Source organism: Sorex fumeus, unplaced genomic scaffold (genome assembly GCF_029834395.1).
Source record: "Sorex fumeus unplaced genomic scaffold, SorFum_2.1 ptg000122l, whole genome shotgun sequence".
In the NCBI taxonomy this organism is placed as follows: Eukaryota; Metazoa; Chordata; class Mammalia; order Eulipotyphla; family Soricidae; genus Sorex; species Sorex fumeus.
Genome location: NW_026606179.1, coordinates 6,922,986 through 6,948,966, shown reverse-complemented (window position 1 = coordinate 6,948,966; position 25,981 = coordinate 6,922,986). Strand labels below are relative to the sequence as shown.

At 38.6% G+C, this 25,981-nt stretch overlaps 1 protein-coding gene and 1 pseudogene across 4 annotated transcripts; one reads left to right on the top strand and one right to left on the bottom strand.

The window, feature by feature from the left end:
- On the top strand, positions 1 to 23,392 carry ZNF286A (zinc finger protein 286A). 4 transcript variants are annotated; one of them, XM_056136382.1, is made up of 5 exons: positions 1 to 52; positions 1,149 to 1,237; positions 6,442 to 6,556; positions 7,579 to 7,671; positions 21,715 to 23,392. In XM_056136382.1, the coding sequence occupies exons 1-5, from the start codon at positions 16 to 18 to the stop codon at positions 22,944 to 22,946; spliced, it is 1,566 nt and encodes a 521-aa protein (XP_055992357.1). In that variant the 5' UTR covers positions 1 to 15; the 3' UTR covers positions 22,947 to 23,392. The 4 variants fall into 4 exon arrangements, with proteins under 4 accessions (XP_055992357.1, XP_055992355.1, XP_055992354.1 ...); XM_056136380.1 differs by having other exon boundaries at positions 9 to 52; positions 1,182 to 1,237; positions 7,576 to 7,671; XM_056136379.1 differs by having other exon boundaries at positions 9 to 52; positions 7,576 to 7,671.
- Positions 11,176 to 21,630, bottom strand: LOC130044409 (eukaryotic translation initiation factor 4E-like; annotated as a pseudogene).
- Positions 23,393 to 25,981: the final 2,589 nt, after the last annotated feature.

The following is a 25,981-nucleotide window of genomic DNA, read 5'->3' as shown; positions in this document are numbered from 1 at the left end:
CAGGAGGAGGTGAGCATGGAGACGGGTTTGGCCGAGATACCAGAGCTGAGAGGTAAGATCACTGAAGTGTCGGGCTGGAGTGGAGCTGGCTCGGGACTGAGAGCGCAGCCGGAACCCTGGGTTCGGGTGGGTGGGCTCTGTGAGTAAGAATGGGGGGCGTTGGTGTGGGCTTGCCTTCCGTTTGCTCTGCAGCCCAGTGCACCAGAGCCCTTCCAAGTCACGCCCAAATGGGAAAGAAGTTTCCTCTTCTAAGGCGTGAGCACACCTGCAGTTACGTCTTCATCCCAAGTGACTTAGACCGTCCCAGCTTCGTCAGTTGGCCTGGGAATTTAACATTTTGTTTGGCAAAATAATTTTCCATATTTACTATTTCACTTTGCACATGACGCTGTCTTCAGCAGACCGGCTTTCCTTTGTAGTTTGTTCTGTGATCTCCTATATAACTCCCATCTTCATCTTTGTACTTTTTAGCTTGCTTTCTGAATTTCACCCCAGGTGAAATTAAGGAAAATTATTTGAAGCTGGAATTACCACAATCTACCTTTAAAATGGGCTGGAACAATAGCACAGCGGGTAAAGCGTTTGCGTTGCTCGCGGCCGATATGGTTGACCCGGGTTCGATTTCTCCACCTCTCTCGGAGAGCCCGGCAAGCTGCCGAGAGTATCTCCCCTGCACGTCAAAGCCTGGCAAGCTACCCGTGTCGTATTCAGTATGCCAAAAACAGTAACAACAAGTCTCACAATTTGTTGTGAGATGTTACTGGTGCCCGCTTGAGCAAATCCATGAACAACAGGAGGACAGTACTACAGTGCTACTTTTTAAATAAACTTTCAGGGTGATTTTTGGAACCATTGAGCCCCCGTTTGTTTTTTAAAATTAGTTTAATCTAGATTAAGCTTGAAAGTAAACTGAATTATTCTGATTTCTAGATCAGAGAATGCCATCTTCCTGAATGTATTAGGATTTTAAGTTGAAGATCTGAGTAGCTTCATTGCTGGACTTTCTCCATGATCCTGGGATTCTGGGTTGTTTGGCTCTTTTTACTATCACTCTTTACAGAAGCATTGTTTGTATGTGAAGCATTTTTAAACTTGTAAATCTGAATCAGGACATGTAGGCTCTATCATTACTGCTTTCTTCCCCTTAGTGGTCTCTCCCAAGATTTCTCCCTTTTCCCAAGAGAAAAGTACAGAAGAGGGAGAGATGGCTGCCCTCTGCCTGACAGCCAGACCCCAGGTGAGTGTGTCTCTGCTGATTACTGAAATCCTACTTTAATTCTGAGTATAAATGCACTTCCTTCTTTTTGATGTAACTTTTTCTGTCCTCTAAAGCCCAGCTTAAAAGCTAAACCCTACTTTTGAGAGATCAATCAAAGAACTCATGAACTTAATAGAAAATGTTGTCTGCTTACCCATGGTATCTTCCATTTAGTATATATTTTCACTCCAAAGACATGTAAGGAGCAAAGTGTCATGCCTTAAACTACGCTAATTTCTGTGTATGGTGATGTAGGAGATCATTTTAAGATGTAGGTTCCTCTAGGGAAGACAATATACATGTAATTACTAAGTATGACTTTAAGAAAGACCATAAGTGCTGATGTGAATTATAAAAATAATGTGTGTCTTAAGGCCAGAGAGATAGTGAAGGAGGTAAAGCAATTGACTTTCATGTGGCTGTGGCCCTGATTCAATCCCTACTACCACATATGGGCTCCTGAGCACCCCCAAGGGTGACTCTGGAGCACAACTGGATATGACCCCCAAACAAGCAAAAAATAATGAGTATTCAGATAGTTCAAAGGAATGTTGGAAAGGGAAAGCCAATGAATTTAAAGTGTTAGAAGCCAGCCCTCCATGACAGTGGATGCTAAGGTATTTTAAAGATAAACTTATATCTGCACCATTTTTCCCAGGTCAGATATTAAGAATGGTCCATTTAAAATGGTTTCACTACAAGAGTAATTTATCTATAGTCTTTTTACTTTTGTTATCTGAAAAAGCAATTTTTTTTAAGATTTGTGATAGAAGAGCTCTCCATGTTATATGTGTCTATCCACATTCTAAAGATTGCTCAAGGGACCGGAGAACTAGTACACTAGGTAGGGCACTTACCTTGCATTTGGTCAACCGAGATTTAATCCCTAGCACCTCATATAATCTCCTTAGCTGTTAGGAGTAATCCCTAAGTACAGAGCAAGGAATAAACCCTAAGCACTGCTGAGTGTGACCCCAGACAAACCAAACAAGAGAAGGCCCTCCTGTTGATCGTTGATTTGCTCGAGCAGGCCCAGTAACGTCTCCATTGGAGACTTTATTGTTACTGTGTCTGGCATATCAAATACTCTCGGTAGCTTGCTGGGCTCTCCGAGAGGGGCGGAGCGATAGCACAGCCGGTAGGGCATTCGCCTTACAAACAAGAGAAGATTGTTCAGTTAACCTTTCTCTTTTCTACTGAAGCCAAAGATAGAGCACATTTGTATCGTTTGTAAAAGTAACTTACAATCTTATGTACCTTCCTATTGGTTTCTCATCTATTTTATATTAGTATTGAAGAAGTTGCAGCTAATAAAAACCTCAAGTTTTAGCTAATAAAAGCTTAATTCAAACTGGTTTAAGCAAGAGTTACTTATTAACTTATCTCACACATAAACACACACACCCTCAGTTGAAAAATTTATATCTGAATAGTTTATTATAATAATTTGATTATATATAAATAACGAATTATTACAGCTGAATAAAGTCATCTTTTTGATCACTTGCTGAAAACATAGAAGATCAACTAATATGTTTTGTGTGTTATATGTGTTATATATATGCTTTATGTTAAATTCTTTTATTTTTTTGGTTGGGGGGAAGGGATGCCGCACACAACAGTTCTCAGGATTTACTTCTTTCTCTGCACTCAGGATTCATTCCTGTTGGGACTTGTAAAACATTTTGAGTACTGAGGATCCAACCTGGGTTGGCTGTTGCAAGGTCCTTGCCTTGCCATACCTGCTGTACTATTGTTCCTAAGTAAAATAGGTAAAAGAAAATGTTACTTTGAAATAAAGGGGGCCTAGGATATAGATTTACAGAAGAGCATATTCCTTGTAGCATGGGACTCTATATTTGACCCTAGGACCAAAAAAGGAAAAGGAGTAAAGAAAAGTACATTTGGAACACTGTATTCTATATTCTATCAATTCCATACATTTAGATTGTTTCTTTATAAGAAAACCTGTGTGTATTTGTACCTGTGCACCTTTTCCTTTGTTATTCAAAGGTAGTAGAAAGTTTGTTTTTATATTCGTCAGTATCCTCTAGAAATTAACAATTTACTCTTCCTTACTATTATTTTTACAAAATAAAGAAGTTGATATCTGTTAATATCATAACCTACTGACCTAGTCAGAGAAAGAGTACAGCAGTTACATCACTTGGCTTGCGTACTGTTAACCAGTTCAATCCCCAGCACCTTATATGCTCCCATGAGTACTGCCAAGAGAGACTTTTTTGTGCACAGAGCCAGGAGAGGCTCCCTGAGAGGCACTGGATATAACCATAAAACAAGAAACAGAAAACAAAGAAAGCCTTGACTTATTATCCTTATTTAGATTTCCTCCCAGTCCTCTATTTTTTCTCATTTTTGCTCCCCTCCTTAATTTCTCATTTTATCCTGTAATTTTGTTTTTCTTATTTTTTTTGTTCTTTTTCTAATTTGATTTATATGCTTGGTTCACTTAAAAATGAAATAGAATTACATAATGCTATAACATTTTCTGAGTATAATTTTAATCATGTGACACTAGGTGTGTATTTATTTTTACTTCTTTTTTTCAGATATTATTCAATTTCTGTTTGGAATTTATTGAAATCTGCTTTATTTTTTGCAAATGCCTCATACATATTTAAATAGAAGGTGTTGGGCCGGAGAGATAGTACAGAGTGTAGGGTGCTTGCTTTGCACTTGGCCAACCTGGATTTGATACCTAACACCCTATATGGTTCCCTGAATACCACCAGGAATAATTCCTGAGTGCAGAGCCGGGAGTAACCCCTGAGCATTGCAAGATATGGCCCAAACCCAAAATTAAGTAAATAAATAAAGAAAAGGTGTTTACTATGCCGATAGAGCATGTAGCACTGTAGTACTGTACTCCCTTTGTTCATCGGTTTGCTCGAGTGGACCCAGTAACATCTCCATTGTGAGACTTGTTGTTACTGTGTTTGCCATATTGAATACATCACGGGTAGCTTGCCAGGCTTTGCCGTGGGGGCGAAATACTCTCAGTAGCTTGCTGGGTTCTCTGAGAGGGGCGGAGCATTCAAACCTGGCTTGGCCAGGCCAGCCGCGCGCAAGGCAAATGCCCTACCGCTGTGCTGTCGCTCTGATAGAGCATATGGTAATTTTTTTCATGAAAACATGTAATTTTTTTTTTTTTATTAGTGAAACACCATGAGGTACGGTTGTAGATTTACAAATTTTTGTGCTTGGATTTCGGTCATACCATGATCAAATACCCATCCTTCCACCAGTGCCCATTTTCCACCACCAGGATAATATCCCTCCCCCCCACCCCCCCATCCCCCCTGCCACTGTGGCAGGGCATTCCCTTTTGTTCTCTCTCTCCTTTTGGGTGTTGTGTTCAGCAAAAGAGGCATTGAGTGGCAAACATGTTCAGTCCAGTCTACTTTCAACCTGCATCTCCCCTCCTGGGAGGATCCTCCAAATACCCTCCATTTGGTGCTCCCTTCTCTATCTGAACTGTCCTTTCCCCTAGAATACCCGGCTGGCCTGTAAGCTATGGAGTAATCCTCCTGGTGGAAAACATGTAATTTTTAAAAATTTCCATTTTAGTAATGTTGGCAAAAGGAATGTAAAAACAGGTCATCCCTTATTTAGTCATCCCTTATTTACAGAGTTGTGTTCCAGAACTCAGCTGTTTGGAATATATTTTACATGCATATTACATATTCTGACTACTGAACCAATGACTTTATTTTCCCCAAATTTTATTTTATTATTGCACTGAGTTACAAAATTGTTCATAGTTGGATTTTTGATATACAGTGTTCGATGATCAATCCCAATATCAGGGCCAACTTCCCTCCACCATTGTTCCCTGCTTTCTTCTCCTCCTCCCAGCTCTCCCAACCCCCCAGCTCCTAGCCCCAACCCCAACCTGCCATCTGGACAGGCATTTTTTTTTTTATGTTTCATCATTAAAGTTTTGCTCGCATGATTACAATGAAATCTTGTAATATTATTTATATTACCTGGCTTTATTTAAAGAGACCTGTTCAGGACTATAGAATTAGTACAGTGGGCAGGGCACTTGTCTTGCACAGCTGACCTGGGTTTGATCACGGCACCGCATATGGCCTCCAAGCCCCGCCAGGAGTGATCCCTGAGTGCAGAGCCAGGAGTAAGCTCTGAGCACACCAAGGTATGGCCCCAAAACCAAAAAAAAAAAAAAACATAAAAATAGTAACCTGCTCAATACCGCTACCGGAGAGTAAAGAGTGAAATGTATCTTTCTCCTTAAAATTTTTTAACCTTTCTTGTTTTTGCTATGTTTATTTTATTTTGGGGGCCACATCAACTATGTGCAGGGTTTACTCCTGCTCTGTAGTCTGATACCATTTCTACAAGGCACAGGGGATCATAACCGGGTCAGCTGCATGAAAAGCAGTACCTTACCCACTGTATTCTCTCTCCAGCCCAACTTTTGTATCTTTTGACTTAATAAATTTAATCCTGCTGAAGATTTAGCTCAGTGATGGTAAAATACATGCCTTACATGTATGAGGCTCTATCTTGAAGCCTGGTTATAGGGAAAGGAAGAAAAAGCTTAATCCTATAAATTTATATACATAAACAAATTTTAATTATGTCTATACCCATAATAACTTTGCCATAATTTTCCAATATAATGCTTTTTGCCTTGAATTACTTCCATGCTCGACTACTTAATGGATTTGATATTCACTACCAGTTTTTTCATTCCATGACTTCTTCATTCACAAGTTCTGAATTTCAATTCATCTTCTTACTGACTAGACATTTCTTCAAATTTTTATCGAGGGGTTACAGGAAGACTTATGCAAAGTTGCCTTTTTCCCCCACCAGCTATATTTTATTTAGTTTAACAAACAACATTGTTGACTTATCTATTCATGTTTTAACATTTAACATTTAACCAGATTATAGTTTCTCAGAGGACTAAATATGATTGTTTATATTGAATCTAATTTGGTGAATCTGGCACATAATTGATACCCAGTGACTTTGCATGGAATATTCAGAATCTGAACACTATTAAGTGCCTGTCACTTATCACAATCTTCCCTTTTGTATTCTATTCCAGTTCTCCAGGGCCAATTGAAACTGGGAGGTTAGGGGAAAGCTAATAAATGAAAGACAGTGAATAAAAAGTTTGTTTTGTTTTGTAGACATCAGTGACTTTTAAGGACGTAGCCATGGACTTTACTCCAGAAGAATGGGGAAAGCTGGATCCTGTACAAAGGGATGTGATGCTGGAGAACTATAGAAACCTGGTCTCGTTTTGTAAGGATGGATTTTCTTTGTTACTCTAAACTCTGCTTAGTAGGGGAATCATTACTTTATTGCAGGTGAAATAGTTTAGAAAGCCTTCATTTTTGCATTACAGAGTTATAAAGAGTTCATATTGTAGAGCCTTATGAAAGTAGATTTTTGTGTTGGGTTCTTGGCAGACTGACTTTGTTTTGTGTCAGGACTCTTCAGATCCAAATAACTGAAACCTAATTCATCTAGCTTAAATGGGGGGAATTACTTTGTCTCAGGGAATTAACTGAAATTTCAGGATTTTTTTTTGATCATGTGGTTTGACTTCCCCACCGAATTAGCTTTGTTCTTAAGGTCTTACCAGGTGATACAGATGGCCATTGACTTCTCAGGGATTACATTCCGTTCTATTTAGAAAACTAAATTTAGTAATAGAATACCTCTACCATGGTGATTTTGGCAAATCGGATCTTTGTCCATCGGTAAAAAGTTACCAGACCTGGGGAAATAGATTTTTCTCTGCCTAGTTTGAATCCTTTGTATGTTTAAGCTTGTATTTGTATAAAGGGAGAAAGGGAGTGTGTTGACCCTTCCCAAACTTCATATTCTCAATTTTGTAACTGAAAATTTCATTCTCAAATTCGTAACTAAAATGGGATCAGAGAAAATACAGTAGAGGAGAAAATTGTAGTTATCCCAGTAACAACTTTGTTGTGCTGCTACTGAATTCCATATTTTTTTAATCCAAAATTTACCCAAACAATGCATTAATTTGCAGTGTCTCCTTGGAACTTACTTAACAGGGAAATAAAGAAAAATAGCCCTTCTTTTTTAATAGGCTAAAACATTTGTCTTTTCAAGTGCATATAAACTCTCTTGATACGAGTGTTTAATGCTTCATTCAGAGGTTCATACTTCCTTTCTCCCAGATCTTCCTGTTATCTTTGCCGATCAGGGTATTAGGACTATGCTCTAGAATAGATATTTGTGGCCTCCACAAGTAATTAATTCTCATTTCTTATTTTCCCATTTTTAATGAGCAGGGCTTCCAGTTTCTAAACCTGAGAAGTACAATTTGGAGGATAAAAAAGAAATATTGACACTGGAGAGAAAAGTCCCACAAAACAGCTATTCAGGTAAGTCAGATACATGGAAATTATCTAAGGTCCCTGGAACTATTTTTAGGGTGAGCATGAGAAGTTTTCTCCACACTAACAATTGTCCAAGTATTGGAAAATTCATCTTAGTTCTGCTTATGTCTTTTGTTTGTTTGTTTTCAGGGTAGGGGCATACCCAGTGATGCTCAGGGGTTATTCCTGGCTCTGCGCACAGGGATCACTCTTGGTGGCAGCTTGGGTGGTTATATGGGATGCCAGGGATCGGACCTGGATCAGTTGCATACAAGCCAAATGCCCTTCCCACTGTATTATCTCTCAATTCTGCTCATTTCTGACACAACCTAAAGATGGCATTAGGCTCCTGAAATAATATTGCCCTGCAGAACACTGAAGAAGTGGCACTTTTCAGTGCTTAGGAATTCATATCAGGACTGGGGAAATAGCTCAAAGTGGTAGAGTTCATGTTTTTTATGCATGAGACCCTTAGTCTTATCCCCAGCAACACTGTAGCTTCTCACATACTACCCAGATATTTATATGCTGTCAAGATAAATAATGTTTCATTTTATTTGCCCCCCCTTTTCCCCTTTTTTGTAATGTAAAGTAGATTATATATGTATAATATATGTTAAAAATATATATATATATCTGCACGTGTCTGAATTATTACAAACAACCCATTCCTTTTATCAGCACCCATATCGAGAAACAATTTTATAAGTACCTAAAGTAGCAACCTCATGCTCTCTTTAAGTCGCCCCCACCTTCTAAGGATCATATACAAATATATTCTGCTGCCTGCTTTTTTCACTGAACATTACTGTGAGGTGAATCTATGTTGCTGCATGTAGTTTATTCTCATTATATAGTCACTTGTATCATGCCATTTTTTGTTTGGGGGCCACATCTGGTGTTGCTAAGAGGTTACTTTTTGCCTCTCCCCTCACGAATGATATGGGATAGGATGCCGGGGATCAAACCTGGGTCAAAATTTTGTGCAAGGCGAGCACCTTAAATTACCCACTGTAATATCTCTAATTATGCCAGGTGTTTTTGTTTTTGTTTTTTGTTTTATAGCCCATTCTCTCAACCCGGGTTCAGTTCCTCCGCCCCTCTCGGAGAGCCCGGCAAGCTGCTGAGAGTATCTCACCTGAATGGCAAAGCCTGGCAAGCTACCCGTGACATATTAGATATGCCAAACACAGTAACAACAAGTCTCACAATGGAGACGTTACTGGGCCTACTCAAGCAAATTGATGAATAATGGGAGAACAGTGACAGTGACAGCCCATTCTCTTGAGTTGGGAATATGGACAGTTTATGTCTCTATTAATAGTTCTGCTCTTTTTAGCAAGCTTATATGCATTTTTCTTGGGTATATACAATGAAAGTAAAATTGTTGGGGTCATAGAATAGATATATATTCAAATTTGCTAGATACTGCCAAACAAGTTTCTGAAGCCATTGTACTAATTATATTACCTTTAGTAAAGTATGTGTTCTACTTGCTCTATATCCTCAGCAGCACTTTGTATTGTCTGTTTTATTTTAGTCATTCTTAAAGATGTGATGATATCTTTAAAAAATAAAAACTTTTATAGATTCTGTTAGTCTTTTCATTTTCTTTCTGCAAGAAATTAGTTAATGTGGTTCATAAAGTTTACATACAATAACTCCGTATACAGTATGATAGTGTACTTTTTCCATAATCTAATTTTCAAAAAAATATTTTAATACCATATACATACTCTTGGGGCTGGAGAGATAGCACAGTAGGTAGGGCACTTGCCTTGCACATGGCCAACCTGGGTTTGATCTCCAACACATCACATGGCCCCCTAAGCCCGGAGTTACCCTGAACATCTCTAGGTATGACCAAAAAAAATTCCATATACATATAGCTACCTACTCAATTTATTAAAAATTTTAATAAGCATAGTAATCAAGCCAGTGCTCCTGACTGCTACTTACCAGGGAGACACCTTAGAAGACACATTAGGAACTGCCTTGGAATCAGGACAAATCTTTCTAAGTAGAGATTGAGAAATAAAAGAGCAAATCTAGTTGTCTAAATGACAATTCATTTTATTTACAGTAGACATTTTATTTTTATTTACAGTCTTTTTGTATTGTCAGTATGAGTGGGACTACTTTTCTACTTGATCCATTTTTTAATCAAAGCAAAATAACTAAAGTAATATAAAGGGTTAAAATACAGCATAAAGATGCAAAAACAGACATACTCATTCTAATTAGGAATGTAATTATGATTTTTTTTATAATCCACAAATATGTTTAAGAAATCACACAAACATAGATCACTGATTTAAATGAAATGCACAAATTTGTAGCAAGTTTTGTAATTATATAAAAGAACAACAAAAAAACAAGGGCTGGAGCCATAGTACAGCAGGGTCAGTTCAATAACTCTTTGGTTTACTTGTCTTACCTGTGTTCAAGTAGAGAAGTGTTTTAATGACTGCATTTCTCCCCTCTGTTTTGTGTGTGTGGTGACCAGATTAATCCTAGTGCCTCACTTTTGCCTTGCATGAGGCCAACCCAGGTTTGATCCACAGCATCTGATATGGTTACCTGAGCATTGCCAGGAGTAATTCCTGTGTGCAGAACCACAATTAACCCCTGAGCATTGCTTGGTGTGACCCAAAAAGCCAGAAAAAAAAAAGTATAATATTTATATGTCACGTTCCTGGAACCTTTGCCAATGTTCCTTGAGGAAAACACAAAAATAAAACTTGAAAAACTTAATGTTATCAAGTAGGGAAACAAGTTAAAATCTAGCAGCCATCAGCAGAGCATAGCAAAGACAAGAAATAGACAATTGTTAGAAAACTGTACGCATCATACTTTCCTCAAACCAGCAAAAATATGCTCCCACATACAATGAAACGCAAACTATTTTTTAATGTAAAATAACAGAAATACAATTTTTTCCCTTAATACTGTGTTTGGTTAATATGTGTTTGTATTGTTAATTCTGGGCTGGAGCGATAGCACAGCGGGTAGGGCGTTCGCCTTACAAGCGGCCAACATGGCCGACCCGAGTTTGATTCCTCCGCCCCTCTCGGAGAGCCCGGCAAGCTACCGAGAGTATTCGATATGCCAGACACAGTAACAACAAAGTCTCCAATGGAGACGTTACTGGGCCCGCTCGAGCAAATCGACGATCAACGGGAGGGCCTTTACCTTTACCTTTTATTGTTAATTCTACTCAGTTACAACAGAGTAGACCAGAAACACATGTATGGATTCTAGGAATGATGTGTGCTGTGATTGGGATATCAATTGGGATATTCTTTGATTGGGATATAGTGGACACTTTTATTCCCCCCCCCAAAAAAAAAATAACACATGAACACAAAGTACAAGACAAAGGTGAAAGAGACTTCTCTTACATCTTAGCAACATTTACATGAAAATCAATTTTAAATGAAGAGGCTTTGGTTAAACTTCTAAATTTCAGTCGATTGACACAGTCCCCTATGAGAATACTCAGACAATTTCTTAAACAACAAACCTAATTTTAGTGGTAGAGCTGTTCCTAGTAGCTGTGTTGGCATGAATTGATAACCAGTAACTATCTTTGAAAGAAGTCCTAGCCTTTCCTGTACATTCTCCCTATCTGTGTGTGGCTTCAGTGTTTTCATAGTCAGCAGTCCATATTGCTCTCTTACCCCTTTAGCTCTAAAGTAAACAATAGCTCTCCACATATCATCACTGTTATTCAAAAGATTCCTCAATAAGGCACAGCAGGGTTTCTATCTAAACGTGATAGAGGTCACTTCGTCTTTTCTGTTTGTTTGAAGTAATTCATCATTATCCTCATTTATCTCATCTTCCCAGTTAGGCTCAATATCATCCTTAAAAAGTAGTAGTCACAGCCAGGCATTAAATTATTAGAGAACTGGATATGGTTGTAGAGAGCCCAGAAATCTTGAACAGTATCAGATGTAGAGATCAGCCATATCTTTGCTTGACAAGTTCTGTTTTATTTTATTTATTTATTTTTTTTATTAGTGAAACACCATGAGGTACAGTTATAGACATACAAATTTTTGTGCTTGGGTTTCAGTTATACAACGATCAAATACCCATCCCTCCACCAGTGCTCATTTTCCATCACCACGGGTCCCAGTATCCCTCTCACCCCCACCTCCCCCCATCCCACCCTGCCTCTGTGGCAGAGCATTCCCTTTTGTTCTCTCTCTCTCCTTTTGGGTTCTGTGGTCTGCAAGAGAGGCATTGAGTGACACTCATGTTTGGTCTATAGTCTACTTTCAGCATGCTTCTCCCATCCTGGGACGATCCTCCCAACACCCTTTATTTGGTGTTCCCTTCTCTATCTGAGCTTCCCTTTCCCCCAACATGTGTGGCTGGCCTCCAAGTCATGAAGCAAAATTCCTGGTACTAATCTCGGCCACTCTTGGGTGTTAGTTAGTCACCTATTTTGTTACTTTATGTTCCCCAGATGAATGCAATCTTTCTGTGTCTATCCTGCTCTTTCTGACTCATTTCGCTTAACATGATACTTCCCATGTAGTACCACTTGTATGTAAATTTCATGGCTTCATCTTTTCTAACAGCTACATAGTACTCCATTGTGTAGCTGTACCAAAGTTTCTTTAACCAGTGATCTGTTCTCGGGCACTCAGGTTTTTTTCCAGATTCTGGGTATTGTAAAGAGTGCTGCAGTGAACACACAAGTGCAGATGTCACTTCGGACAAGTTCTGTTTTAATAATTTTTAAAAAAAACATAGTTTTCAGCTATTCTGTAAAGGGTGTTTACAGAATGTTCTGGGGTAGCAACTTTCTGGTTAGATTCTGTTTTCTCTTCTGTAAGTGGAGATTCCATGTAGTTCCATGGTTGCCACCTTAGATCAATATGATACTCTGATTTTTTAAAACAGCATATTATATTTTTATACTGATCTATGTTGCTTGAATTGTGTTTATCTTGCATTACTAATGGAGTGCAGTTACCATTTACTAAAGTGTTTGCTTTTCTTTACTTGGCACCAGGAACAGTTCTTTGTTTCATTGACTCCCTATGTTGGGGACACATAACTTAGAATAAGAACTTCTGACTCCAGAAGTGTCACATTTTTCTTTTTTTCAGAAGCTACCAGTGTTCCACCACTGTCTTAAATGAAATGTTGGTGGTATTAGATTATATCATTTTGGTATCAGTTTAGTGGGTGTGGAGTATTTTATATTTTTTTAATTTAAAATCTTTGTCAGTTTGAGTATTTCACATTTAAAAAAATTTCTTCTGTAACTAATCTTTTGGGTTTTTTTTGGCTTTTTGGGTCACACCTGGCAATGCACAGGGTTACTCCTGGCTCTCCGCTCAGGAATTACCCCTGGCAGTGCTCAGGGGACCATATGGGATGCTGGGAATCGAACCCAGGTTGGCCACATGTAAGGCAAATGCCCTACCCGCTGTGCTGTTGCTCCAGCCCCTGTAACTAATCTTTTGATATTCTTTTTGTTTGCCTGTTGACATTCTTTTCTCGCTCTTTAAAAGATTGGGTCATTTATATCTTTTTCTTGATTTGTTAGAGTTCTATTTACATATCTTAGATACTACTATAGTTAACATTAAAAATAAGTGAGAAAAATTGATTCAACCTCCACATTTTTGTTAATTTGTTTTTATTCTTATGAAGAAGATAATATGTACTTTATTCTGTTCCAGTTTTGTCTCACATTTAGGCTTTTGTTTGCATTTGGGCTGGAGCAATAGCACAGCGGTAGGGCGTTTGCCTTGCACATGGCCAGTCCGGCCAACCTGGGTTCGATTCCTCTGCCCCCTCAGAGCCCAGCAAGCTACGGAGAGTATCTCGCCTGCATGGCAAAACCTAGCAAAATACCTGTGATGTATTCATATGCCAAACACAGTAACAACAAGTCTCACAATGGAGATGGTACTGGGCCCGCTAGAGCAAATTGATGAACAGCGTGAGGACAGTGCTACAGTGCTCAGTGTGAAATAGAGAACTTATTTTATATTTCTCCATTCTTAAAATCAATAGCTCAGCATCTATTGAAGAAAATCTTACATTACTGATTTATAGTGCTGCCTATGATAAATCTAGGTGCCATTTGCTCTTAGGGCAGTTCAGTTTGGTTTACTTGTATTACCTGTATTCAAGTAGAGTGTTTTAGTGACTGCATTCCTCCCCTCTGTTGTGTGTGTTTGGTGAGCAGATTAATCCCAGTGCCTCACCTGTGCACTACTAATGATCTACATCAGGATCCAGTTATTACTTAATACTCTGTATGTCTCAAAAAAGAGGATCTTTTTTTAGTATCTATTTTTTTCAACCTTGTTCTTTTGAATGCTTAATTTTAAAATCTTCCTCTGTGATTATTGTTCTGTTGCCCCTTATCTGCCTGTCAGATTTATGACTTGCTAGTTCACTACCTCTCTTGGAGGGCCTGGCAAGCTACTGAGAGTATCTTGTCTGCACCACAAAGCCTGGCAAGCTCCCTGTGATGTATTTGATATGCCAAACACAGTAACGAATGTCACAATGGAGACGTTACTGGACCCACTCGAGCAAATCAATGAACAATGGGAGGACAGTGACAGTTATAATTCACTACCTTTCTTTTGGGGAGAGATATTTGCTATTTTCTTACTGATCAATAATAACTTCATATATGAAGAATTTAGCACTAAAAGTGTTTTTCTAACTTTTTCCTTTGTTTTGTTATGCTATTTTAATATACAAATTTAAAAATTATATTCTTCCTTTTAATTGGTGCTTAGAAGTCCTTTTTTTTTTTTTGCTCTACTTTATTTTATTTTTTTTTAAAGTTGTAGATTTACAATTTTTTGTGCTTTGGTTTCAATTATACAATGATCAGATACCCATCCCTCCACCAGTGCCCATTTTCCACCACCATGGATAATATCCCTCCCACCCCCATCCCCCCATCCCCCCTGTCTCTGTGGCAGGGCAATCCCCTGTGTTCTCTCTCTCCTTTTGGGTGTTGTGGTCTGCAAAAGAGGCATTGAGTGGCAAACATGTTCAGTCTATAGTCTACTTTCAACATGCATCTCCCCTCCTCAGAGGATCCTCCAAACACCCTTTATTTGGTGTTCCCTTCTCTATCTGAGCTGCCCTTTCCCCTAGGATGCCTGGCTGGCCTCTAAGCCATGGAGTAATACTCCTGTTATTGATCTCGGCTATTCTTGGGTATTAATCTCATACTTTGTTACTTTATATCCCCCAGATGAATGCAATCTTTCTATGTCTATCCCTCTCTTTCTGACTCATTTCGCTTAGCATGATACTTTCCATATTGTACCACTTGTATGTAAATTTCATGACTTCATCTTTTCTAACAGCTACATAGTACTCCATTGTGTAGATGTACCAAAGTTAGAAGTCCTTTCTTAATATTACAGAAATGTTTGCTTCTCTTTAGTATAGTTGTCCTTTAATTTTTCCTTTAACTTTTTTTGTGTGTATGGGATTAGGGGTTGAAACTAGGGCCTCACAGTGCAAGGCACTTAGCACTGACTTAAATTTCCATCACTTCTTATAATTCTTAATTCACTTAGAGTTTTTTTTTTATTTCTCTTTGATCTTCTCAACTTTCTTTTTTGGAACAAATGTTTGAATTGCTCAAGTTCTGTTTTTTAATTTCCATTTTCTTAAGCCTGAGTCTTAAATCTGGGTATCTCCCAGATCAGAAAGTCATACATTTGAATGAAACAAGTTGTGTGGGATCTGGTAAACTGGAAAATCAATGCCTTAATTTAAAGGAGCAGCCATTATTTCATTAGTTCTAGTCCAAGGACTGGCATATATTTTATGTAAAAGACTACATAGTAAATTTAGTCATATGAAACATACTATCTCCGCAACTACTTTCTCTGCCGTGGATGTGTCCAAGGGCCTTTGCACAGAGTTGTTCCCTCATTGAGCATCAGAGACCGGGGAAAATCCCTAAAAGTGCAGTGACTGTGGGAAGGCCTTCAGCCGCAGCTCAGCACTGATGGTTCACCTGAGGGTCCATATCACAGTCCTTAGTGACCAGAGACAGCCTTGGGCACCACACTGTCCCTCCTCGGATGTTCAACATCTATGAATCCTGAGTTCCACAAGGACCAAAGCCAGGATAATAACAATGTATAAAGAATAAGACAGATTTTGGGGGGCTGGAATGATAGCACAGTGGTAGGGCTTTTGCCTTGCATGTGGCCGACCCGACCGACCCGGGTTCAATTCCTCCGCCCCTCTTGGAGAGCCCGGCAAGCTACCGAGAGTGTCTCGCCTGCACAGCAAAGCCTGGCAAACTACCTGTGACATATTTGATATGCCAAACACAGTAACACGTCTCAATGGAGACGTTACTGGGCCCACTTGAGCAAATTGATGAACAACGGGAGGGCAGTGTGACAGTGTTATGCTTCAGTAAACATGATTTAGAAAAATAGGCAATAAGCTTGCTTTTTAAGCCCTTATTTTCCCTTGAACATGTGTTTTCTTTCTATCCCCTTACATCTAAGTTTTAATAAAAACTATCTTGCTCCACAAAAAAAAAAAAAAATTGGCAGTAGTTGTCCACCACTGCTCTAAATGGTTGTCATTTAATATGCATCCAGTTGTTCAAGAGAAACCCCAAATTTGAAGTTCTATTAGAAAATTCTTATTTTCAGATGTTGATGACTAATCTCAAAATTTTATATAGGATAATGATCCAAAGAAAACATTTATGAGGGTCAGGTTTGTCCAACTGCTATTCTGTGAGCCATATCTACTTTCTCCTTTCTTTATCTATTCCCTCACTCAAATGATCTCTAGTTGATAATTGAAATTTGTATCTCTGTCCTAGATTTCTTTACACTTCTGAAAGTTTGCAGAATTGTTTGATACTTGTATTTGTTTATTTCAGACATTTCAATACATCATATTTAAAACTGAATATCTGAGTATCTGACATCTTATTATCTCATTCTTACTTTGGACAAACTGGCAGGCTACCGAATGTAACCTGCTCATATGGCAGAGTCTGGCAGACTCCCTGTGGCGTACCCAATATGCCAAATACCAGTAACATTGATGGGTCTCATTCTCCTAACCCTGAAAGAGCCTTGAATATGGCACTTTTTAAAAAATCGCAGGGCTAGGACGAAGGAGACTTTACTGGGGCCTGCTTGAGGCAATTGATGAACAACAGGATGGTCGTGATTGTGATCATGATCTGATATGTGACAAATCTTCATACTACCAACAGTATTCTTTTCCAATAATGGAAATTTTATGGAACTCACTTGTCTTTTCAAAAGTACCAACCAGAATTCTATGCATGATCTTTCTGTCTCTCATGCATTTCATCGTAGTGTCCAATTATATTTCAAATATTTATTAATTGTTAATGTTCCTCTGCCTCCTTTATGTTCCTGTGGACTGCTATGTCTCATGGTCTTCCTTGCTCCACCTTTGTTCCCAAGCAATCCATTACTTACATTGTAGTGCGAACAATGTCTTCAAAATCTCAGTTTTCTTATTTTTCTTAAAACATTTTGATGGTTTCCCTGGTAGGAAAACAACCAGAATTTTTGAGGCCTGCAGATTCTATAAATCTATATTTTTATTTTATAAAAATATGACTGCCGAGAGTATCTCGCCTGCACGGCAAAGCGTGGCAAGCTACCCATGATGTATTCGATATGCCAAACACAGTAAAAAGTCTCACAATGTTACTGGGCCTGCTCGAGCAAATTGATGAACAGTGGGAGGACAGTGACAGTGACAGATGACATTTGTTATTTATTAAAACTTTATCCCCTACCTATTACTTGCTGCACTCTTATACTTCATCTTAGAGTTCTTAAATTCATTTTGGCACCATCGTAGGCTTAATTTAATCTCCAAAATGAGTGAGAATGCAAAAGAATCTTTGTTTATTGAGTTCTACCTACTATATTAGAAACTAAAACAAAAATTTTAATTATTAGATAACCATTCTAAAAATAACAATTATAAATGTATTACATGTTGACGTAAATAACAATTCTTGTAATTACAACTTGTTTGAAAAGCAAGTATAGCAAATAGCATTGTTGTTTATTTTTGCAAATCTTTTAGTGATAGGGCATAGTAAAGACAGTGAACTCTAGTTTCACATCTGCTTCTGAATGCTATTTGTTGGGATACATTTTTTTCATTGATGTGCATGAAGAAAATCCAGTCCCATGCTAATATATAGTTTAGGGAGGAGTTTTTTATATGGATGACCTTTTCAGATCATATTTGCTGCTATTCTGATACTACACAGAACTTGGGAATTGCCAGCTTCTTTAAGAAAAATAAGATGTGGCATCTAATGACAAATCCTTGGCCTTGGATTATGAAACTCAGATTACGAAGCAGCGGGGAAATGACAAGGTGAACTAGCAGTGACTGTGGTAGAAGGTCTTGGGCGCTTAGTGGTGAGGTGCAATAAACTACAGCAGAAGCGCAAATGTTAACATTTTAACTATGTTACATAAATTATAATAAAGGAAATTTTGAAAAGACTTACATGGTACCTGAAACAATATGTGTTTTTTATACTCCGATATTAATTGTTTGATTTTTTAAAAAATAGTACTGTATATGATCTTCCAAATACTCAATTTGAAGTATTTTTAAATCACTAAACATTGCCACTGATTTTATCGAGAAAAAAATTGTTAAGTATTAATAGGCCATCTACTCTTGGTTTTAGATACGTGTTTTCCAAAATTTTCATTTTTCCCCGAAATTTCAAATTTTATTAAAATTTTATTTGAAAGGACAGGTTTACTTTTTGCATTGGAAAAAAATGTTTGCCAAATGCCCAATTTATATATTTGTCAGTTCTTTCCTATAAAATTAATCGTCTTTCAAAAGTGATTAATTCAATTCACAGCTCAAACTATGGCATGTGACTTTCTTCAAAGTCATATCCATGTTTCTTCAAGACACCATACTTTATTATGCATAGACTTGCTCTAAAAATATTGCCTAGGGGCTGGAGTGATAGCACAGTGGGTAGGGCGTTTGCCTTGCACGTGGCCAACCCGGGTTTGATTCCCAGCATCCCATATGGTCCCCTGAGCACTGCCAGGAGTAACTCCTGAGTGCAGAGCCAGGAATAACCCCTGTGCATCACCGGGTGTGACCCAAAAAGAAAAAAATTATTGCCTATTTTATCTTTATCCAAGCAGTATTTTTTTAAGGTAGCCATGTGGGTCCCTAGGATATTCTATGGAGGCTACAGGTGAAAATCATATAAATTCGGGGGACGTGGCACAAATATTGGGGCCAGCCTGTAGGGTCGAGGGAGAGGGTCAGAGAAAGAGAACAAGGTCAGAATGTAGCCATGATCAGAAAAAGATTCAGAAACATTGATAAACAGAATAACCAAAAAAAAAATGGACTTAAGATTTGAAATTTGATAGAATGATGTTTACTGTTTCTTCATACTTTTGTTTTGAGGCAACCTCTGGGGCTGCTCCCCGATTGGTGCTCAAGGGACTCTGCAGTCCTGGATCAAACTGATATCCAGCATGAAAGCATGTACTCCAGACCTTTGAGCTATAACCCAGTCCAATATCTTCATTTGCATTTTTTTCCTTGCCCTTCCAAGACTATGGAGTTTTTAGCATCACTATGGCACATGTGGTACACCCAGGTTTGAACTAAACTTTATTATGCCAAACAAGTGCTCAAGCCACTGAACCATCTTCTGGGCCCCTTTAGGTTTTTGTGCCACACCCAATGGAGCTCAGGGCTTAAACCTGGTTTTGTTCTCAGGGATCACTCATGGTGGGACTTGGGGATCCCAGGGATGCCAGGGATCAAACCCAGGTCAGTTATGTGTAAGGAATGCACTCTACCTGCTGTACTATCTTACTGTGAGCTCCACTGTTATCCCTCCAACCTTTTTTCCCCCTTTTTTTAATGTAGGAGTACTGCTATTTATTTAGCCACTGATTAGCTGATTGAATTGTGCATGAACTCCACTTTGCTTTTCTTTTTTCATTTTTTTCATCTTATATTTATTTATTGAATCACTGTGGGAAAAGTTACTAAGCTTTCAGGTTTAAGTCTCGGTCATACAATGATCAAACACCTTTCCCTTCATTAGTACTCACTTTTCACCACAAGAACCCCAATATACCCCCCTCCCACTCCACCCAATGCCTGTGAGGCAGATGATTTCTACTTAACTCTTCTCTACACTGATTACATTCATCATTTCGACAAAAAAAGATGCACCATTATTGTTTAGAATTTCCCCCCCAACAATTAGAATTGCTGAAAAGGCATTGTGAAATACGTTATTTTCTATAGCTGGTTATGAGAATCATATAATGTTGTGCGGCTGCTATTGCAGCCACACAATTTTGGATTTCTGCAAAGAGCCAGATCATTATGAGATTGGTTTCTGTGTGTCTGGTGTTATGGCTGTACTGAAGAGCCGCTTGTGGGGGGTAACTCAGGACCTCGGTAGGGCGTGAAGGACGAGCCAGTACCGCCCCCATCCCATGAGACTGCAATTGCCCCATCACCGCCAGCTCATACCTGGCTTTCCTGTAAGTTCTGAGGTGGCGGCCACCTTGCTGCCGTTGGGGAGAAAAGGCAGAAGGGAGCAACACCCTTTCCCTCCCGGGGAGGCATGGCACCATAGTTTAACGCATGGTCCATTCACTTTTCTGCCGCAAGCTGCCAGGCTCTGGATTAAGTCCTTTTGCCTCTGGAGCCATGGCCGTGCTGGAGAGATGCTTGTTGGGGGCAACTCGTGACCTCAGTAGGGCGTGAAGGATGAGTCGGTACTGGCCCCCTTCCCATGAGACTGCAGTTCCCTTTTTTTTTTATAGTATATTATTGGGCCAGGGAGATAGATAGTACAGTAGGTAAGATGTTTTCCTTATGCACAGCTGACCTGGGTTTGTTCCTTGACACCCCATAAGATTTCCTGAGCCCTGCCGGAAGTGATCCCTAAATGAAGAGTATAAGCCCTGAGTACTACCAGGTGATCCAAAAATCAAAACAAAACCAATAAATAATGGGTAAGAATAAAATGCTAACCTTGATTTATGTTCTCATAAGCAGTTGAATCACTATTATGTTTATAAAACCACTAGAAATGTTAAGGTAGTGAAAAGGGTGAAGAAAAATATTTAAATTTATGGATTCCTTGGGGACCATGGGCTGAGCTAAGTGGTCTTCTACTCAGTTTTCCCATCTAGTTCTCTGTGCTTCTACTGGGCTGATAGCTCTGTGATATTTGAAAGTGTTGTGTGGCTGCACACTTCAAGAGCATTGGAGTGAGGATGATCAGCTACAGGTGTCTCAGGCATCTCTCTGAGATAAGTCGTGAGGCTGGGCCATTTCTCTGGCAGCAGTGGGAGCCTGATGTGGGTTGGTGGAACACTGGGACTTTGACGGGTTGAGGACTCTGTCTGCCTCACTAATGCTCTAGAGATGTGGTCCAGGGGAGACTGCCTACCCAGAATCTAACGAATAATTTTGTGGATGTATCATTTCCAATATCTGGTATAACTTTCAGAGATGATATATTTTTAAAATCAGGGACATATTATGAAAGTATTATAAAGAAAGAGTAAGATGGAAATGCTATATTTATGTTGACAGGAGTAGGATTGGACAGTTAAAAACCTTATAGTCGTAACCACCCTCTACACTAGGGCATTGGATATTTGTTATTTGATAGTAGATATTCCAAAATTTTTCTCTCTTATCCTGATCTCATGTGCTCATTACTCTTTATTCAGTATATTTTTACATCTATATCCCTCTGTTTTCTCCTATATTATCGTATTTTCCTGTTCTGACTCTTACTGGGTCTATTCATTATAATAAATTACTGTATATTATCTCTGCATATTCGTTTTCCTCAATTTGCTTTTCTTTGCGAATCATAAATCTGACTTACTTAGTCTTGGAAGCCATGACTGAAAGCCACTTTCATTAACTTATGTGTTATAGAACTTTTTGGTAAAACACAGATAAGTTTGCCTTTCCAATTTCTTTCAGACCTGGAGACTAGAACTGAGAGAAAAGAGTCAACTTCGGTGCAAGGTTTTTCCAAAGAAGAATCGTGCCATGTTGCAGTCATAGACAGATTGAGAAGGAATAGTTTCTGTGACTCCAATTTAGAAGAAACTCCTCACTGTGAAAATTGGTTAGAAAATTGGCAGGAAAATAAAGAGAGACATTTAAGCAAAGTTTTCACCCACATACAGTCACTACCTGAAGAAAGAGCTCCTGAGCATGATGTATGTTGGAAAGGTTTTGGTCAGAAACCCATCTATCTCACTCAAGATAGAGTTCCCAAAGGATCATATGCCTTTCACTCACTTGGGAAAAGATTGAAACAGAAGTCAAACTTAGTGAAAAAACAGAGAGCCTGTAAAGAGAAAAAACCTCATAAATGTAATGACTGTGGTGAACTTTTTACTTACCGTTCAGTGCTTGTTCGACACCAGAGAGTTCACACTGGAGAGAAACCCTATAGCTGTGATGATTGTGGGAAATCTTTTAGCCACAGAGCTAATTTAACTAAACATCAGAGAACTCATACCAGAATTCTTTTTGAATGCCATGAATGCAAGAAAGCCTTCACAGAAAGTGCAGCCCTTGCAATCCATCAGAGAATCCACATTGGGGAGAGACCTTATGAATGCAATGAATGTGGAAAAGGTTTTAATCGAAGTACACATCTCATGCAGCATCAGTTGATTCATACTGGGGTAAAGCCTTATGAATGTAATGAATGTGAGAAAGCTTTCATTCACTCATCAGCACTCATCAAACATCAAAGAACTCATACTGGAGAAAAACCTTATAAATGTCAGGAATGTGGGAAATCCTTTAGCCATTGCTCATCCCTTACAAAACATCAGAGAGTTCATACTGGAGAAAAGCCATATGAATGTAGTGAATGTGGGAAAACCTTTAGCCAGAGTACACATCTTGTTCAGCATCAGAGAATTCATACTGGAGAGAAGCCCTATGAGTGTACTGATTGTGGTAAAACCTTCAGTCGAAGCTCAAATTTTGCTAAACATCAAAGAATCCATATTGGAAAGAAACCGTACAAATGTTGTGAATGTGGGAAAGCCTTCATTCATTCATCAGCTCTTATTCAACACCAGAGAACTCATACTGGAGAGAAACCCTATAAATGTAATGAATGTGGCAAAAGCTTTAAATGTAGTTCATCCCTCATCAGACATCAAAAAATTCACAGTGAAGAGCATACCTGAAAAATTCCTGAATATGAAGACATATGTAAGTTGTTTCTTTCACTGTTTTATGTACTGGAATGTTTAAAAGACCCATAAAGTGCTTCTTGATGCCTAATTCTTTTATGCATCTGTTACTTTTTAAATACAGTTTTGAGCCATGAATAATTGGTTTATTAATTATGAATACATTTAACTTCCTAATACATGCCTCAGTTTTTATCCTCTGCTCTCCTATGTACCTTTTGGTGGATAGTCATGAAATCCTTAGGAATATAGTTAATAATTACTATTAGATCCAAGTTTCCCTATTTTTCACATAAAACCCTATTTGTTGCTTCTTACTTTGTAAGGAAGTTCTTTTCTGGTATGTTGGGTGAAGAATTTCTATCCTTGTAAGAAAGACATAATTTGAGTCTTTATACTTTGGTGTTATTCTGAACTAGAAAATGGGTCCAAATGTTAACTGTGATTTTTATTTTGTTTTTTTTTTTGTTTGTTTGTTTTTGGACCACACACAGCAATGCTCAGGGGCTACTTCTGGAGTAACTCCTGGAGGTGCTTGGGAGACATCTGGGATGCCGAGAATAGAACCCAGGTTGGCCTCATGAAAGGCAAGCACTCTACCCTGCTGTGCTGTCTCTCCAGCTCCCACTGTAACATTTTTTAAATGTCCTTTATTCTTTGCATTGTACAAATCCGTGGTTTTCTCTATGTCAGGGAAACTCCATTTTTTTTACTCTATTCAATTCTCTTAAACTGTGCTTTTCCAATTTTGAGAAAAAAAATCCCTTGGGTATTTTGGGTCTGAAAGACTGATGCGTTCAATGTGTTATATTTAGAATCACAGAAAAGAAGAACCGAAAGAGCTGTGTGATAGAAGGACATACCTTCCAGTCACATATGAAAGAAGGTTTATGGGACAAGGGCTCACTCACTTAAAGATAGTTTCTTTCCATGAAGAAATTGCCATTTCTCTGGCCTTTGTGTATACCTCATTTATTATTGTTATTGTTATCTGTATATACTTGTTTATCTTTGCTATATCTAGGAGCCTTAAAGGAAATAGAAAAGGTATAAAACCCATTTGTATATTGATATAAATTACATGGATAACCAAAGATCAGTAGTGGAATTGGAAATAAGGAAGCAAATGTTCAATAAATATTTAGTAAAACACTATACAAATGTCAACTTTTATTGTTACTCTGTTACATAGTATGTGGAAAGTTTATAGAAAAGATAAAAAAAGTAGTATAAATTTTGTTCCTAAATCCTGTCCCTTTATGATCATCCAGAAACCAGTCCATGCTCTTGTTGCCTCCATACTACCCGTGTTGCTTATTATAAGTACATCTGTATTGGCCACTTAATACCTGCAGACCACAACACCCTAGAGGAGAGAGAGAGAGAGAGAGAGTAAACAGGGAATACGCCTGCCACAGAGGTGGAGACGGGATGGGGGCTGTTGGGGGAGGGGATGTGGGAGGGATACTGGGAACATTGGTGGTGGGTGGTGGAGACTGTGCACTGGTGGAGAGACGGGTACTTGATCATTGTATGACTGAAACATAAGCACGAAAGTTTGTAAGTCTTTAACTGTTATCTCACAGTGATTCATTAAAATAAAATAAAAAAATAAGTACATCTGTGTAAATTTTAGTTCTATTGTTGCAGAAAAGTAGAGGAGTTGAGCTTAATAAGTGGTGATAGTGAAAGTAAGGTCATTAAGGATGAATTTAGTATAAATCCATCAGTAACGGGAATGAAAACAGTAGGAGGGCTGGAGCGATAGCACAGCGGGTAGGGCGTTTGCCTTGCACACGGCTGACCCGGGTTCAATTCTCAGCATCCCATATGGTCCCCTGAGCACCACCAGGAATAATTCCTGAGTGCATGAGCCAGGAGTAACCCCTGTGCATCAGCGGGTATGACCCTAAAAGAAAAAAAAGAAAAACAGTAGGGAATGAAACTGAAAGGATTGTGAAGTTATTTTGAAAATATGTTTTAAAAACATAAAAGGGCTAGAGTAAATGCTTTTCATGCAGAAGACCTGGGCTCTTCCTATTTCCCTTAGCATAGTATGCCAGAGCTAGCTCATGAGTACCTCCAGGTGTGACAAAAAAAATTTAAATAATACACATTAAAGGAGTGGATGTACATAGAAAGCTGCAAGTTTAAAGACAGTGTAGGAGAATGACTGACAGAAACAACTCTTTTCATTACCTTAATATTCAGATTAATGGTCTAAAACAGAAATTGACAAAGTAACCTAGACCCGTGGACCAAGTTCAGCTTGCTACATTTTTCTATTTTATTGGAACTCAGCTGCACTCATTCACCAATATATTGTCTGACTTTTTTTGTGCTCCAATTAGCAGGCAGAGTTAAGTAGTTTCAGTTGAGATTTTATGCCTTAAAAAGCCATATAAGGGGTAGGAGAGATAGCACAGCAGGTAGGGCGTTTGCCTTGCATGCGGCTGACCTGGGATCGATTCCCAACATCCCATATGGTTCCCTGAGTACCGCCATGAGGAATTCCTGAGTGCAGTGCAAGGAGTAACCCCTGTGCATCGCCAGATGTGACCCAAAAAGAAAAAAAAAACAAAAAACCCAAATAATCTCTATTCAAAAAAAAAAACTGGTGGAAAGAAATTTTTGGAGACCAATATTTGACTAACAAAGTAAAGATACATTTTGCTTTTAATCTAACTTGAATTAGTATTTTAATTCTACAACCTTCACGAAATTATGGTATTTTTAAATACTTAACTCTCTGAGCCCAGTTTCTCTGTAGAATGAGAATAAATTAATCTTCCAACAAGATTGTAATAGGGTTAAATAAAAGTTTTGGATTTTTTTTTTAAATTTTTGGGTCACATGCGGCAATGCACAGGGGTTACTCCTGGATCTGCACTCAGGAATTACTCTTGGCGGTGCTCAGGGGACCATATGGGATGCTGGGAATCGAACCTGCGTCTACCGCATGCAAGGCAAACACCCTACCCACTGTTTTATCAATCCAGCCCCAAATAAAAGTATTTTTAAAAATTGGC